The sequence below is a fragment of the Mytilus californianus genome, unplaced genomic scaffold, assembly GCF_021869535.1.
Source record: "Mytilus californianus isolate M0D057914Y unplaced genomic scaffold, xbMytCali1.0.p SCAF_2, whole genome shotgun sequence".
NCBI classification, from domain to species: Eukaryota; Metazoa; Mollusca; class Bivalvia; order Mytilida; family Mytilidae; genus Mytilus; species Mytilus californianus.
In genome coordinates, this window is record NW_026262668.1 from 66,531,886 (window position 1) to 66,549,118 (window position 17,233).

Genomic DNA, 17,233 nt, shown 5'->3' on the forward strand with positions numbered 1-17,233 from the left:
GCTGTGACATGATGGAAAAATTAAACAATTATATTTTGAATCAGTGTTCTTAAATGGGTGTTTTCATATTATTCTTGTATTATGTCCACGTACAGTCGTATTGGGTCAAGGTTAGCAGCTGATTGAGACCCAATATGACTATACGTGGGCATAATACAGAATCGATATGAAAAAACACCCATTTTATTGTCGAGCCTGCGACTTTTGTCGCAGAAAGCTTGACATAGGGATAGCGATCCGGCGGCGGCGGCGGCGGCGGCTACGGCGGCGGCGGCGGCGTTAGCTAACTTCTTAAAAGCTTTATATTTTAGAAGGTGGAAGGTCTGGATGCTTCATACTTTGTATATGGATGCCTCATGTTACGAAGTTTCCGTCAGTCACATGTCCAATGTCCTTGACCTCATTTTCATGGTTCAGTGACTACTTGAAAAAAAAGTTCAGATTTTTTGTAATGTTAGATTCTCTCTTATTATAAGTAATAAGATAACTATATTTGGTATGTGCGTACCTTGCAAGGTCCTCATGCCCGTCAGACAGTTTTCACTTGACCTCGACCTCATTTCATGGATCAGTGAACAAGGTTAAGTTTTGGTGGTCAAGTCCATATCTCAGATACTATAAGCAATAGGTCTAGTATATTCGGTGTATGGAAGGACTGTAAGGTGTACATGTCCAACTGGCAGGTGTCATCTGACCTTGACCTCATTTTCATGGTTCAGTGGTTATAGTTAAGTTTTTGTGTTTTGGGTCTGTTTTTCTTATACTGTATGCCATAGGTCTACTATATTTGGTGTATGGAATGATTGTAAGGTGTACATGTCTAGCGGGCAGGTGTCATCTGACCTTGACCTTATTTTCATGGTTCAGTGGTCAAAGTTAAGTTTTTGAGTTTTGGTCTTTTTTTCTAATACTATGTGCAATAGTTCAACTATATTTGGTATGTGCGTACCTTGCAAGGTCCTCATGCCCGTCAGACAGTTTTCACTTGACCTCGACCTCATTTCATGGATCAATGAACAAGGTTAAGTTTTGGTGGTCAAGTCCATATCTCAGATACTATAAGCAATAGGTCTAGTATATTTGGTGTATGGAAGGACTGTAAGGTGTACATGTCCAACTGGCAGGTGTCATCTGACCTTGACCTCATTTTCATGGTTCAGTGGTTATAGTTAAGTTTTTGTGTTTTGGTCTGTTTTTCTTATACTATATGCAATAGTTCAACTATATTTGGTGTATGGAAATATTTTATGATCTATTTGGCAGTCACGCAGGTTTTATTTGACCTTGACCTCATTTTCAAGGTTCATTGCTCAGTGTTAAGTTTTTGTGTTTTGGTCTGTTTTTCTAATACTATGTGCAATAGTTCAACTATATTTGGTATGTGCGTACCTTGCAAGGTCCTCATGCCCGTCAGACAGTTTTCACTTGACCTCGACCTCATTTCATGGATCAATGAACAAGGTTAAGTTTTGGTGGTCAAGTCCATATCTCAGATACTATAAGCAATAGGTCTAGTATATTTGGTGTATGGAAGGACTGTAAGGTGTACATGTCCAACTGGCAGGTGTCATCTGACCTTGACCTCATTTTCATGGTTCAGTGGTTATAGTTAAGTTTTTGTGTTTTGGTCTGTTTTTCTTATACTATATGCAATAGTTCAACTATATTTGGTGTATGGAAATATTTTATGATCTATTTGGCAGTCACGCAGGTTTTATTTGACCTTGACCTCATTTTCAAGGTTCATTGCTCAGTGTTAAGTTTTTGTGTTTTGGTCTGTTTTTCTTAAACTATAAGCAATAGGTCAACTCTATTTGTTGTATGGAAGAATTGTTAGCTGTACATGCCTGCCTAGCATGGTTCATCTGACCTTGACCTCATTTTCATGGTTCATTGGTCAATGTTTAGTTTACTTGGTTAATGTTAAGTTTATGTGACAGTTGTAATAAAGCTTTATATTTAGGACTATCAACATAATATCAATGATTAGTAAAGAAGGCGAGACATTTCAGCGTGTGCACTCTTGTGATGACTTGTATAGAACAGTTTAAACCATTTAAAAAATATATTAGTGATATTCATTTGAGAAATGGTCCCAAGTCAATAGCCTGTAACTCAGTAGTTGTCGTTGGTTGCTTGCTGTCTGTCATATTTGGTTTTTTTTTTCGTTTATTGTTTTGTCATATATCAGGCCTTTGGTTTTATTGTTTGATTTGTTTTACATTTTGTTATGTCTAGCCCTTTTACAGCTGACAATGGAGACTTCAGTTATAATGTTTGGATAAACCTTAACATGGTATTTTGTTTTAAGTATTAGATACACCTATGAGAAAGTAAATGCCAATGCTCTTGATATCATCTGCAGCCTCCAGAATTTTGCTCTGCTAATTGATTTGGTTTTCGTTTTCTCTGGCATCAAAGATTTCTCCTGAAAAATTAATAATAAAGGGTAAGAAACTGTCTGGTTTGGTGTTTTTCATAGTTTAATGATCAAGAATTGATTTTTGTCACTATGAAAACACCCTCAAATACCTCCTTTAGAGTTGTTTCTATAAGGGGAGAGGTGGGGCAACCTCCACTAAAGCCTTTCCTTGGAACCAAATGGAGACCAGACCCTTTTGCCAAGTATGTCACCATCTGCAGTTTAAATTACAATTTTATATGATTGCTGAATCTAGCTATTAAACTCTTCGACCTATCGGGGACCAAATACAAATAAAAACATTTTACTCAAATTTCTTATTGCAAATTCAGTTCTATTCATATCTTCAAAAGTGGACACATTTTGACTGCAGCGATTTCAGGTTAAAATTTGATGACAAAACATTATTATGGTTCGTCTTTAATAAAAGGCTAGTCATTAATATTTATAATACATCAAAAAAGAAAATGGAAAATTCAAGTTTTTAGTCATCTGAAACAGCAGTTTTAATATACAAAGCCTTGGAAATAGGTTAAGCTTATAATTTAGAATAAAAATGTATTGAATTTAAAACAAGGAATTACTTGAATCAGGAACAGTTTTGAATTCTGGAAAATTGATAAGAAATGTATGATGAAAACTAAACCAATTAAAAAGGGTTAGCCATGCATGCATTGAAAAGGGGGTTTAATTGTTAGTTTATACTGAAATAACAGTGAAATTAACCTGAACCTTAGCCATATATGCATACATGGTTAACCCTATTTAGTTAAGTTAGTTTTTATCTTACATCTCTCATCAATTTTCCAGAATTCAAAATTATTCCTGATTCAAATAATTCCATGTTTAAACTGATTCAAGAAAGAATGTAGATCTGAAAGTATTACTTAGACATACTTGATTTCATAATGAAAAAGGAAATAAGACTTTTAAACTAGACAAGTTACCTGCAATCTTCTTTATTCACAGAGGAATATACTTAACTGAAGTTATTAAATGTTTGCATAGAGGTAACCATATCATGCTGGGTTTATTGACTTGTCAAGAAAGGGATATCCTAGACTGATTAGTGTTCATTAAGGTGATAAATTGATAACCAAGGTTACATAATAACCAGGATTTTAGATGTTATTGACTAATTTATCAGACACAAGCTCTTTCAGTCTGATTTATGCCTTTTTATTTCATTATAAAAATAATCCATTCTTAGTGAAATCATTAAGGAAAGTTTGATGTAGTGATGAATCAAATAAAGTCTCATTTCTATGGGTAGGAAAACATATTATAATGTTCATCATCCTGTTGTTAACCCTGTAATTGAAAATAATCTTGATAAATGCAGAAGCCCATGCAACTGAATTGTGCATTTTAACTTGCAGAATTATGTCCTCTCTCAATTGTCTCTAAAGATATTTTTCCTATTAAAGATATTTTTTCCTATTTATATATTTAAAAGCATTATGATGCACCCCCAGCTAATCTAGTGAGTTTGTTTTGCTGGCTTTCATTATGCAGGGAGGAGACTTTTGATAAGAAAAAAAATAAATTCCATGTGCACATCACATGCTGGATTAACTGATTACCTGCTGAAATGCATGTTAAGTTATTTTTGCAACTTTCATATAGATAGGAAGGTGAAAATCAATGTTTTTTATGTGGCTAAGGTTATGGCTAGGGCTAGTGTCAATGGGTAAGGATTGGTTTTAAGGTTAGCTGTTTATTTATTATATAGTCCTATATTGGTTGGTCCCCTAAAGTAAACATGGTAAATGAAGGCTGTGAACACAAGGAGGAGCGAGTTTTTCACTCTCATCCTGAAATATTTATAATTATGATGCTATTAAAGGAACAGCACCAGCTACCCAATGTTAAAGTTTAGTCTAACTTTCACTCAAACACTAGTAAAATTTTCACTTAAGACAATTTATATGTTTTACAACCAGGAAACAGGAAAAACCTTTTTCAACAAAGTTCTGAAGGTATAATGTTTTTGACTCATCTGTCTGTCTGTCAGTCCCTCTGTTCGTCTGTCAGTCCCTCTGTTCGGCTGTCAGTCCTGTTCTTGTCATTGCTTCTCCTCTGAAACCACACAGCAAGATTTCATACAACTTTGTAGATAAGAAGGAAATACTATGTAGTGCATATCGACAGGGAATTATGATTCAACTTTTTTTCTAGGAGTAATGCCCATTTGAACTTAGAATTTTGGCCTAAATATACTACTGCGACAGTTTGTCATCACAAATCCTTTGAAACCACACAACAGAATTTATGAAACTTCGTAGATAATAGGGACTTAATATGTAGAAATTTTTATCATTTGACTTTTGTAGGAGTTATGAGTCTTTGAACTTTGGAATCTGTTGAGATTAGGTGTGGGCGTGGGGTATGAGAGTGTGCTTACAAAGGTTCTTTAATTTTTATTTACAATTACATGTTTTTCATCTTAAAATGTCAAATCTTCTTTTCTAAGATTTATATATGACAGTTTTATACCCTTTTTAGCTCACCTGACCTGAAAGGTCAAGTGAGCTTTTCTCATCACTTTGCGTCCGTCGTCTGTCGTCCGTCGTCCGTAAACTTTTACAAAAATCTTCTCCTCTGAAACTACTGGGCCAAATTTGACCAAACTTGGCCACAATCATCATTGGGGTATCTAGTTTAAAAAATGTGTACGATGACCCCGCCAACTAACCAAGATGGCCACCATGGCTAAAAATAGAACATAGGGGTAAAATGTAGATTTTGGCTTATATCTCTGAAACCAAAGCATTTAGAGCAAATCTGACAAGGGGTAAAATTGTTTATCAGGTCAAGATCTATCTGCATTTAAGGAAATTTTGCCGTTTTTGGTTATTATCTTGAATGTTATTATAGATAGAGATAAACTGTAAACAGCAATAATGTTCAGCAAAGTATGATCTACAAATAAGGCAACTTGACCAAAATGGTCAGTTGACCCCTTAAGGAGTTATTGCCCTTTATAGTCAATTTTTAACCATTTTTCGTAAATTTTTGTATACTTTTACAAAAATCTTCTCCTCTGAAACTACTAAGACAAATTTAACCAAAATTGTCCACAATCATTATTAGGGTATCTAGTTTAAAAAATGTGTCCGATGACCCTGGCTGCAAACCAAGATGGCCGACATGGCAAAAAAATAATACATAGGGTAAAATGCAGTTTTTGGCTCATATCTCTGAAACCAAAGCATTTAGAGCAAATCTGACAAGGGGTAAAATTGTTCATTAGGTCAAGATCTATCTGCCCTGAAATTTTCAGACCAATCAGGCAACATGTTGTTGGTTTGCTGCCCCTGAATTGGTAATTTTAAAAAAATTTTGCAGCTTTTGGTTATTATCTTGAATATTATTATAGATAGAGATAAACTGTAAACAGCAATAATGTACAGCAAAGTTAGATCTACAAATAAGTCAACATGTTCAAAATTGTCAATTGACCCCTTAAGGAGTTATTGCCCTTTATAGTCAATTTTTTACAATTTTCATAAATTTTGTAAATTTTTGTAAATTTTTACAAAATATTTTCCACTGTAACTACTGGGCCAAGTTCATTATAGATAGAGATAATAGTAAGGAGCAAGAATGTTCAGTAAAGTAAGATCTACAAACACATCACCATCACCAAAACACAATTTTGTCATGAATCCATCTGTGTCCATTGTTTAATATGCACATAGACCAAGGTGAGCGACACAGGCTCTTTAGAGCCTCTAGTTTTTTTTTTAAATTGTACATGTTGAATAAATTGAAGAAATTTTTTCACTTGAATTGTTTTACAACCATGAAAAAAAAAATTGAATTCAAGGAGAACGGATTGAAATTCTGTATAAAATAGGAAAAGTTCAAAGACTTGTCCTGTAATTTTAACTTTCTTTTAAATTTACTGAATTAATAGCTTTGATTCATTCCTGTCAGTTTTCAAGGCTCCATACAGACTTGTGAATGGCTATGAAATTATGCCAGTGAAGGTGATGAAATTCCCCAATAAATTGTATCATATATAATTGTCAAGTAAAACCTAATTTATTTCTATCTCTTTTTTACTGCATCTATTTGGCATTTCTGTTCATAAAAGAATATAGCAGCTTTTGTAGGTTACGTAAGATACATTAATAAAACATCTTACTTAATCTAGAATTAATAGCCTTGTCTAGCAGGACAATTTAAAACTGAGAAAAATCAATAATAAAGCTAGAATTCGTAATCTTCACTTCTTATATGACACAAAATAACAGTTTTAAATAGCACAAATTTGTAGAAATTTACAGAAGACAGTCGCTAGAAATGTAGAGAAAATAGAAAATAAAAGCTGTGATTTCAGGGAGAGTAGACAGAAATTAACCTCATTACTCTAAAACAAAGTTGATTTTGCAATTTTCCCCAGTGAACCCCTAAAAACAGCTGCACAGTAAGGTTACTATAAATGGATTAAAATATATGCAAGTGTTCAGCATATTGTTCTTGCTGTGAAATCAATATTGAAAACTTTACTGTAAAAAAAGTGATTAAGACAGACAATTTTGATGGTCTTATAGCTAGCTTTTATATGAGCTATAAATGCAGGCAGTATGTAAACTAGTTCAAATTTTAAAAATACTGGATAAGGATGGTGCTATATTCTTTAAAATTAAACCACAAGTGTTTAGATATAAGAAGATGTGGTATGAGTGCCAATGAGACAACTCTCCATCCAAGTCACAATTTGTAAAGGTAAACCCTTATAGGTTAAAGAACGGCCTTCAACACGGAGCCTTGGCTCATACCAAACAGCAAGCTATAAAGGGCCCCAAAAATGACTAGTGTAAAATCATTCAAACAGGAAAACCAACGGTCTTATCTATATAAAAAACGAGAAACACTTATGAACCACATCATCAAACGACAACTACTGGACATCAGGTTCCTGACTTAGGACAGGTGCAAACAAATTCAGCGAATTTAAACGTTTTGATAGGTGCCAACCTTCACCCTACCTGAAACAAGAGTGTAACATCACAACATAGAAAGACACATTATAAAATATCAATTGAAATGGCTTAACTCAATCAAAAGACATATTAACAAAAACAAGTGAACATACACTGAACGAATAAATTTGATCTACGACACAATGTAAATACAAAATTAATAAAACAAGGGGGTTAGATGTTAAACAATATCAGAAAGACAAAATGCTGCCAATTAAAATAACGTTTAGTCTAGATAAGGATGGACCTTTAATTTGACCTTTAACATCTTCTGTTGCTAATATATTTTTATCACTGCTCCTGAACTGCTTTTCAGAATTTTGTGAAACTTTCACAGAATCTTACATGCATGGTGTACTTTTGAACCTCTTATTTCATTTCTTCCTTCCAAAATCTTTGAGGTTTACTCTGGTATGGCATGAACTTTGCAATACTTGCATATATAATTATTAATATTTATATCTGCTTCTCTTTTTTAATCCCCAATAAGAATTAAATGAACTTTTTTTTTTATAGTTTTCAGAATATACATGTAATACCACTGTGCACACATTTTTTTAGTTATCTGAATAATTTTTTGGATTAAAATCTGAAAATCATAGACTTTGCAAGCAGTGAGGTGTCATATTATTGTGCACTTTGCTGGCAGTACTTCTAGTTTTCATCACTGATAAGAACTTAATGTTGACTTCTCTAAAGAAATTATTTACAGAAAATGAAAGAATATGGAGTAAATGTACATGGGACATAATCACACACAATACATAGATTCTTGTGACTGACCAATTAAATCATATCAAAAGATATAGGATGTGAAAATGGACCATATGTCCAGAATTTCTTCCTTTTAGTACTTTATTATTTCAAACTTTGTTGTAGTGCGTTGTACTGTCTGATTTCTTCTGGATTCCTGAAATCCTTTCTATGTATGTTTTCTCAACAGAAATATACTTATATAGTTTCCTTCTCCATGTTATCACATTTATGCCTCCAGCATTGTAACATAAAGATCACAAGATCAGCAGGCATCAGTAATTTATGTAATATCTAATATTTGAATGGGAAGCTATAAAGATATGTATATATATAATCATGTGTTCCGACAAAATTATGTATTTCATGGCCATTTTCTGCTTCAAGTTATAGACCTGTTCAGAAATTGTAGAAGGATGCATCTCGCTTTAGCAGACATATACAACAAACCTACTAACAAGCACAGTTGGTATTAGCTTGTATATATGTACTTGTTCTAAAATTATCACACATGTCTGTATTTACATAATAGATTTAATGGGGTCATATAGAGTTGATCACCCAGGTAAAAATAGTAGTCAAAGAGGGACATTGAGGGTGCTATTTAATTATTTTGGGATTCATCTACTATCAAATAAGACTTATATTAGCTTCCCATTGTTAATATTTAAGATTTCAACACAACAGACCATTTCTGTTAATTCTGTCTTCTTATTTCCATCTTTATATTTTCTGTTTTGCAACTAAATATTTAGTTTTCATCATTTCAAATTCATAGAATTTAAACTCTTGAAATATCTTTTTCACTACAATTTTAAATTAGTCAAATTGGATTTTGATGTTTTTCACTTTCCTCATTCCTAAGTTTTGCCCTCTGTTGTCCTGTTTCTTCTCAATAACATAAGTTAGCCTTGACCAAAAGTTTTATAAGGAAATGTGTAGGATCATTGAGCACAGGTAACATTTGACATTGACATATATTTTTATCATTAAGAGTTATATCAATTAAAGGCATTTGAGGTTTCCGATGACAAATAATAATGAAAATGGCATGTACCAATTCTGTTTCCTTCCAAGAGCCTATCTATTCTTTTTTTCATACTGCTCAGATATAAATGGTTTGAAATGCATCAATATATAAATACACATAGAACTTTATGACTAAAATTGTCTTGACAGAATAGTTAAAACTGTCTCAGGTCAACTCTTTTTGCCCCGTTTTTCATCCAATCTGTTCCACTGAGTGTATTGGTTGAAGTTTGTATTTAGGGTAGTATACCATGTAGTTGTGGTCACATCAGCTTAAAATGTAGTAGACAAATTGTTCATCTTGGTGTCAACTTTTTAAAATATATTCCAAATTTAGGTTTAGACCTAGATTTCCTGTGTTCACTGAACATGGAAAGATTATAGTGTGACCCAGGCATGATGTCTAATATGAACATATCTTGTTAGTTCCTAATTTATGTCTCTTGTCAAAAAAATCTACTTTGAAGTTTACTTTCAATTTTTTTTAGTAGGGTTAGACCATATCTTTACACATTTTCAAATTAATAGTAAGTACAAATGTACTACTTAAAGTTAACGCCAAAAAACTGAAATCCTGATACACAAGTATGAAGCAAAATATAAAAAGCCCAATAGAAAGTTAGTGAAAAAAATAACCAAAGTATTAGCATACCTGAGTATAAAACAAAACATAAAAAAAACAATAGCAGCTTAGCATAAAGAAGTAACATATAGTATTAATCATTATAGCAGCTTTTGAAAATTGAACACAAGAAACTGAATTCCTAGTACACAAGCTTCAGTTGAAATATTAGTAAAAACAAAATCAACAAAGTATAAAATAATCTTTAGCATTAGACGTAAGTAGCTTTTGAAAATTGATATTGTATCAATTCAAATGTGCTGATTCTGGGCTAGTATCAATACTTGATTGTAGTTATGTGTTTGAGATCATTGCTGTTACATTTTCAGTAACTGTTTAGATGACGAGCAACAATAAAAACCAGTAATTTGACATATTGAAATCTTCGGTATGATCTTTTATATACATCCATTACATTCAATGTTTCCCATGGAAATCTTCTTAATGATTTTTTATCTATACATCAATTACATTTAATGTTTCCCATGGAAATCTTTTGAATGATCTCATGTATTGCTTGATTTTATATTTTTCTGTTCTAAACCTTGCTTACATGTTTTTAATAAAAAAAAGACAGATGGAAAATGGACAGGTATCATTAAAGGTAACCCTTAAGTAAGAATGTCATGTATATAAAAATAAGGAGATGTTGTATGGATGCCAATGATACAACTATCCCCAAGAGACCAAAGGGTGTGCAAGTACACAACTAGTGGTCATTGTACATCCTTCAACAATGAGCAAAACCCATATAACATAGTTCAATCAAAAGCCCCAACATGACAATGTAAATCAATTCAACTAGAAAACCAACGACCTGATTTATGTTCATGTTTGTAGAATAGTTTATCTGTTTCCCTTTGTACATAGTATGTACCTATTTCTTCAGGCCAGTCACTTTGATCTTTTTCCAATTCATTAGTAATTAAATTTTCCATCTAGTTGTGAATTTTTAAAATCCACGTTTCATTTACCTTTTTCATCTGAAGCCAAACTAACTACATAAACATTTAAATTTCATTAAACAAAAATTTCTTTTAAGAGTCATAAATTGAATTTGTGTGAATTAGTTATCCTATATTGCTTGTGAGAGCATGATTGGAAATTTCAAATAGTCATTATATTAATGAATGAAAGGATATGTAGGGTAAACTTCAGCAAGACAGCAACTCATCAACAAAAATTGAAAACGTCTAAAGGTCATCAATAGACGACCTTCGAGCACTTTCCTGTCACAATGCTTATGTTATTATGTCACAGTAAGAACCGATTGTTCGATGACGTCGTTTACACTGATTGACCCAGGTCAACCGGTGTAACTCTATAAAAAACAACTTGAGATTGGTATATAGGCAGGTATCTATATACAATATGTCAAGCTCTCAGTCATCATGAATTAATATAGTTGTGAATGAAATTGCCAGGTTTTCCTACCACCTCTAATTCTCCCAATAAGGAAAGACTGTTGCTGAGGAAAAATTAATGAGTCAGACTCAATATTACAAGGAGGGGAAGAAGGATAAGGTTAAGAATGTTTTTTTATTCAGGAATTTCGGGTATCAGCGTTTCTTTTTTCGGAAATTCAAGATGACACCCCTCCAACACCAAAACCCCCCCCCTTTTTTACAAGTGAACACTGCACTACATTGTAATCATTATGGCACGTTTTAACCATGCAGACATGAATCTTTTGACTGAGTTGACAACAGACATCTCGAACACTTTCTCTGGTGATAGATATGATACAGGGGCGGATCCAGAACCTCGAAGTCTGGGGGGGCACCATGAAACCAAAATTAAAGATTTGTTTAGATATGTATATATGCGAGTGTGGGTGGTGGTGGTGTCATGTATTGGGGATGATGGTGGTCGTGGAAGGGGGGGTCAGGTCTTCATTTCTATATCTTTTCATTATTTTTGGATCCATTTCTTTCTACTCTTTTATTTGCTGCCAATTGTCCTCTATTCTTTATAGTTCATCACACCTTTAATCTGTTTTCTATATTTTTGGGGCACATTTTTTTCTAGTCTTTACTTTTTGACCATTATTCTCTAATCTGTAAACCCCATTCATACCCTCATTCACGGTAAACCATTCATACCCTCATTCATGGTAACCTATTCATACCCTCATACATGGTAATTAAACAAGAAAAAAATGTGTATACACATATTACTGTACTATAATAGAAAAAGAATGGATATTGGGTATCCATCCACGACACAAAATCAGTACATGCACAGCAGAAAAACACACAATAAGCAAAGGAACAGCGCTTTTGTTGCTGTTCTTTATCTCAAATATGAGTATAGGTTTTCTAAAAGTACAATATCATTTTATTAATGATATATATATAAGGCACAGACCATTCATGTTTTGTGGAGGGGGACTTAAGGTTTTTTTTAAAGACAAATCATTGGTTTCTATAAAAAAAATAAAGGGAAAAAACACGACATTCAGTTTAAAAAAATGCTGTATGCATTGAAAAAAAATCGTTTGTTGTTTAATAAAGTCCGAAAAAGACTTCTGAGAAAGACACATTCCCCAGAAACCGTATACAATGTGAGTGTTTGGTAATAAAGACGTATCTCATATCGATGCTAACATTCCTGACACTAAACATCTATTTTTACATATTCTTTTCAGACCGATTTTAGTTGGTAATGTCTTTCCTGATCAGAAGATTTCTCTTGTTAATCGATCTTGATCATGTAATATTGTATTAGAAATCAATAAATATATTCGTATTAATTCCAATCAGCATGTAGATGTACATGTAGTTTACATAAATGCTTTTGGATATAGACATTACACAAAGGTGTCAATATTTACACAACCATCGATAAGTTGTCATAAATCACGCATGTTGAAGCTGGGGTTAATTAACGACCAGTTTAGGAAGTCAGATCAAGCTGTGTCTTGATTTTAGATCTAGATATCTAGCTATATCGATAGATAAACAGATACAGTAGCAATAAAACTATGTTAGAAAAATTTTTGGTGACCCCGACTGGGGGGGCACGTGCCCCCTGTGCCCCCCCGGTAAATCCGCCACTGTGATAATGAAACTAACCTATCTCTCTTCTTTTGTTACTATATTTGAGCTGAGACACCCTTGCAGGAAACTGCCTATATCTAAATATACAGAATGTGCCACACTTTGCAGAGCCATCTTACAAGTAATTTTGTCTTACTTTCCACATGAAATTGTTAGTAAATTAATTATATACATTTTCACTAAAATAATTTTAAATATTTCTGACTTGTTTTTGGACAATATATCTCATGTTTTATGTTGTTAAGCTGATATATAAGTCCTAGAAAGTAGAATTTTAATTATTAATGTAGGACCACTTATTTACTCCTGAACAAACATTTGATGTTCATTTCTACAGAGATTAATATTGATATGAATATCATTGCCTTCAATTTACTTAACTATAAAATGTCTTTCTCAATGTTAAATGTTCAGTGATATGAATCTGAAATCTAGCCATGCTGGCAGATCTTTTATTGAAATATATGTATTACTTTTATATTGTGACTGTAGTTGGATTATATAATTTGGACTATCTATAAAGATGTCTGCCCTTGCCTTGTTTGTAATTAGTTGGACTTAAGTTGAAACCCATTGAGAATTAAGATTTTGATTTTATTTTCATGAATAGATATAAAATGAAATCAAACTATCCATTAATGTTATTTAAAAGGTATTTATTAGATGTAACATTTAGATATTGAGTTTATATATTATTTTGTCAATAACAGGTAATGTGCAACTGAAAGAAACAGTACTTATGTGCATGAATGTTTCTTTATGGAACTCTCCTGTTATTTTGGACATTAGAATCAAATGTATAGTGGGGGTGGGGGATTGTGGTTTTGATAAAAAAAAACCAATAAACAAAAATTATTCCACTTTGAACTATTGTACTGGAATTAATTCAACTGTGACTATTTGATACTGCATCAGGGGTGTATGATTTGTGTCCTATTATTTCATCAAAGATAATTCTTGCTTCAGTTATGAAAGGATGATTTTGTCCGGTGAGTGATTCAGGTTCCTGTGAACCTCTACTTTCATATCTTATTTATATGTAGGTACATTTAGTGCTTGTCAGATATTTGTGGATGTCAACAACTGTTCTGCATGATTGATGGATGGATGACTGTTTAACGTCCAGTGGCATATTCAGGATGAGAACATGTTATTGTGATATGAATATGAACCCTGCTTTGTACTAGACCGACACGCTGAGCCAGATTTTTATCTTGCTAGTTCACAATGAAACAGTCTGCAGAAAGACATATCACTCTACCCAGACCCATTATTCTGACTCGTAGCCAACCAGTCTTTGCTATTACTCCTTAATGCTGCGTGTTTAGCGAAGAAGCAGCAAATACTAATTTTACAGTCTGTGGTTTGACCCACACAAGGTTCAAACCCACAACCACCCTCACTCAAGGCGAACACTCTACCATGAAACCACTGAGGCAGTTTGTTCTACATGAAGATTGGTATGAGGCTTATTGTATAAAGTGGCTGCAAATTGGTTTTTGTTAGGCCGTTCAGGTTTCTTTTTCATAAACATGTTCCACACATCTCCTTTGTTTCATATTTCAATTATTTTTTGACACAATGTTATTGTTTATTTACAGGATATAAAGCCTACAAATAATGTGGAGTCAGGAGAACACGTCCTAGGAAGTCTGGCCAGAATGACTGTTTTAATTACTCATTTAATTGTAGAATTTGCTAAAAGTTTACCAGGATTTGACCGTTTGTCAAAAGATGATCAAATTATATTGCTCAAGGTAGGTTTTTTTCTTCAATTCATTCACAGTTTTACCAATGATATTCATCTTATGACAAATGGATATTTCATGCCCTCTACTGCTGAAAGTTTTTTTTTTCACCAATAAAATTGACTGTCAAATGTTCATTTACAAATGAGAAGATGTGCACTGGTATGATTACCAATGAGACAACTAAGTTCAAATGAAGTGGATGTAAGCAATTATATGCAACCGTACAGCCTTCAACAATGAGAAAAACCCATACTGTATAGTTCTCTATAAAAGGCCCCAACATGAAAAATGTGAAACAATCCATTGGTCTTCTTAGGTTCTTTAGTATCCTCCATTGATACTTTCAACCAAAGTTTGCTTGTTTACAGTAAAATACCGCGTCCTTTTTGGTTTCTTCTCCCTATTACACTTACAGCAGTAGGTTAGCAAATATGTGTGTGTTTACCTCAAATAAAATGGACAACCAAAAGTCGAAGTTCTGAACTTTTGTTCCATTATTACTCAGCTTCTGTATCATGGAATGATTTGATATTTAGATTTGATCTTTATAAGAGGAGTTGTGCAGGATTTTCAGATCTGCTGAGCAGTTCCTGATTTTCTATTTGACAATTATTTTCTCTTCAATTAATGATGATGAGTAGGATAGCTGCTGATTAAAAAAAGTAATGTCTTTCCTGCTTTTTTATATGATATCCCATTTTGGAGTATATTTTACAATATATTTAAGGAATGGCTGTAATATTTTTTCTGTCTATTCCATATAACATCAAAAATATGGTTCACACTGAATAACCTGTGTAGAGGGTTATTTAAAAGTGTGCACCACATTTTTGAGGTTATTTCAAATAGACAGAAAAAATATTACAGTCATTCCTTATAATTTAATTCTAAATTCCGTTTTAAAGGAGTAAATCCTGAAAAAAAGGTTGATGATGTCACTGTCACATGACAAAATTATGTCTATGAGCTGATAGATAAAAAACTTTCAGCCAATCAGACGACATGTTACATCCAAATTAAAATTATTTACTAATATTGTTTATATTTTCCTGCAGTGTGCCTCTAGTGAAGTTATGGCTATCAGGGCCAGTAGATGTTATGAACCTACTAGCAAAGCAATTGTGTTAGCCAATGGAACTCCACTAACAATGGATAATATGATAGCTGCTGGTCAGCCACAAGAATATACAGAATTAGTGTTTAAATTATGTGAAGATTTAGCCAAGCTGGGTTCTGACAATGCAGAGTATGCCTTGTTTACTGCCATTGCAATATTTTCATGTAAGCAACCTATTAATGTAAATTCATAAATTATTGCGTGCATTTATTGTTGCGATTTTTAAAGAATGGACAAAAATATGTGATTAATTATTGCAATTTCAGAAAAAGCTGCATAGAGTTATATGTATCAAATGTCAGAAGCGAGTTTGTATTGTTGCGATACTTACGCAGTTGTTTTATTCGCATTAATGAAAACCTCGCAATAATTTCTGAATTTACAATATATGTAAGAAACTTTTAGAAATTTCAAGGATTCTAGATAAAATTTTGTTCATGGCTCACTTTAAAGCAGCTTCGTACAAGTACTTAATTGCGAGTGGGCTAAACCTCGCAATAAATTCTGAATTTACAGTATATATAAGGACCTTTTAGAAATTTCAAGGAATATAGAAATTTTTGTACATGACTCACTTTACAGAACCTTCTTACAAAATTAAGTACTTAATTGAGAGTGGGCTAAACCTTTCAATAATTTCTGAATTTACCGTATATGTAAGAAACTTTTAAGAAATTTCAGCGATTCTAGAAAATATTTGTTCATGACTCACTTTATAGAAGCTACTTACAAGTAATAATTGCGAGTGGGCTAAATATTTAGGATTGATATCAAAACAATTGAGCAAAACTGTGAAATCAAGAAACTAGCTATATATAGGAAAAACTGTTTCATTCAACATTCAAAATGTTACTGACCTCACAGGAATTCAACTACCTCACACCTATTCTAATAATAATTTCAATGTTTATGTAAATTTATTGTAAACAAAAACAAAGATGGTATATAATATGAAGCAGAAATGGACAGAAAGTTGTTTGTAATATTGTACCTAGCTCAAAATGATAAAAGATGAGGGGATGTATTTTGAACTGGGATTATACTGGTCCACACATCAGTTTAATGAAATTTTTGTTACATTTTTCTCAGGAACAATAAATCAGATCTTCCTGAAATTTAGTATAAAGCTTCATGTGACTGCAATGCAGTGTGAAATGTCTTCACATCCATTGCTCGTCTATTTCCTGTTAACTGAATGCGTGTATACTATAACATATAAATTCAAATTCCTGTTAACAAATACTTATCATGCTTATAGGAGGGGCTCCATTAGTCAACTTGAGCTCACAGTACATCCTGTTGTTTTATATTCTTTGAAGCCTTATTCATTTAGAAGTACACCCAAATTGCAGAAAACTATTGTTTTAATGTAGTTCATGTTTGAAAAATGTTCAATGTTGCTTGGTTTGAAAAAACAAAATCAAACAAAGGGTAAAACTAAAAACAATAGTTTGTTAAACTAAAATCTTTAGGGAATTTGGTATATACA

At 32.8% G+C, this 17,233-nt stretch overlaps 1 protein-coding gene across 3 annotated transcripts in view; it reads left to right on the plus strand.

Annotated features, from left to right (window-relative positions):
* The window catches only part of LOC127730270 (ecdysone receptor-like), a 124,086-nt gene that overhangs the window by 94,300 nt on the left and 12,553 nt on the right, over positions 1 to 17,233 (plus strand). For all 3 annotated transcript variants that reach the window (XM_052238573.1, XM_052238571.1, XM_052238572.1), the window contains 2 exons: positions 14,478 to 14,633; positions 15,683 to 15,908. In XM_052238573.1, coding sequence (XP_052094533.1) covers positions 14,478 to 14,633; positions 15,683 to 15,908 — 382 coding nt within the window. The remainder of the gene's footprint in view (positions 1 to 14,477; positions 14,634 to 15,682; positions 15,909 to 17,233) is intronic.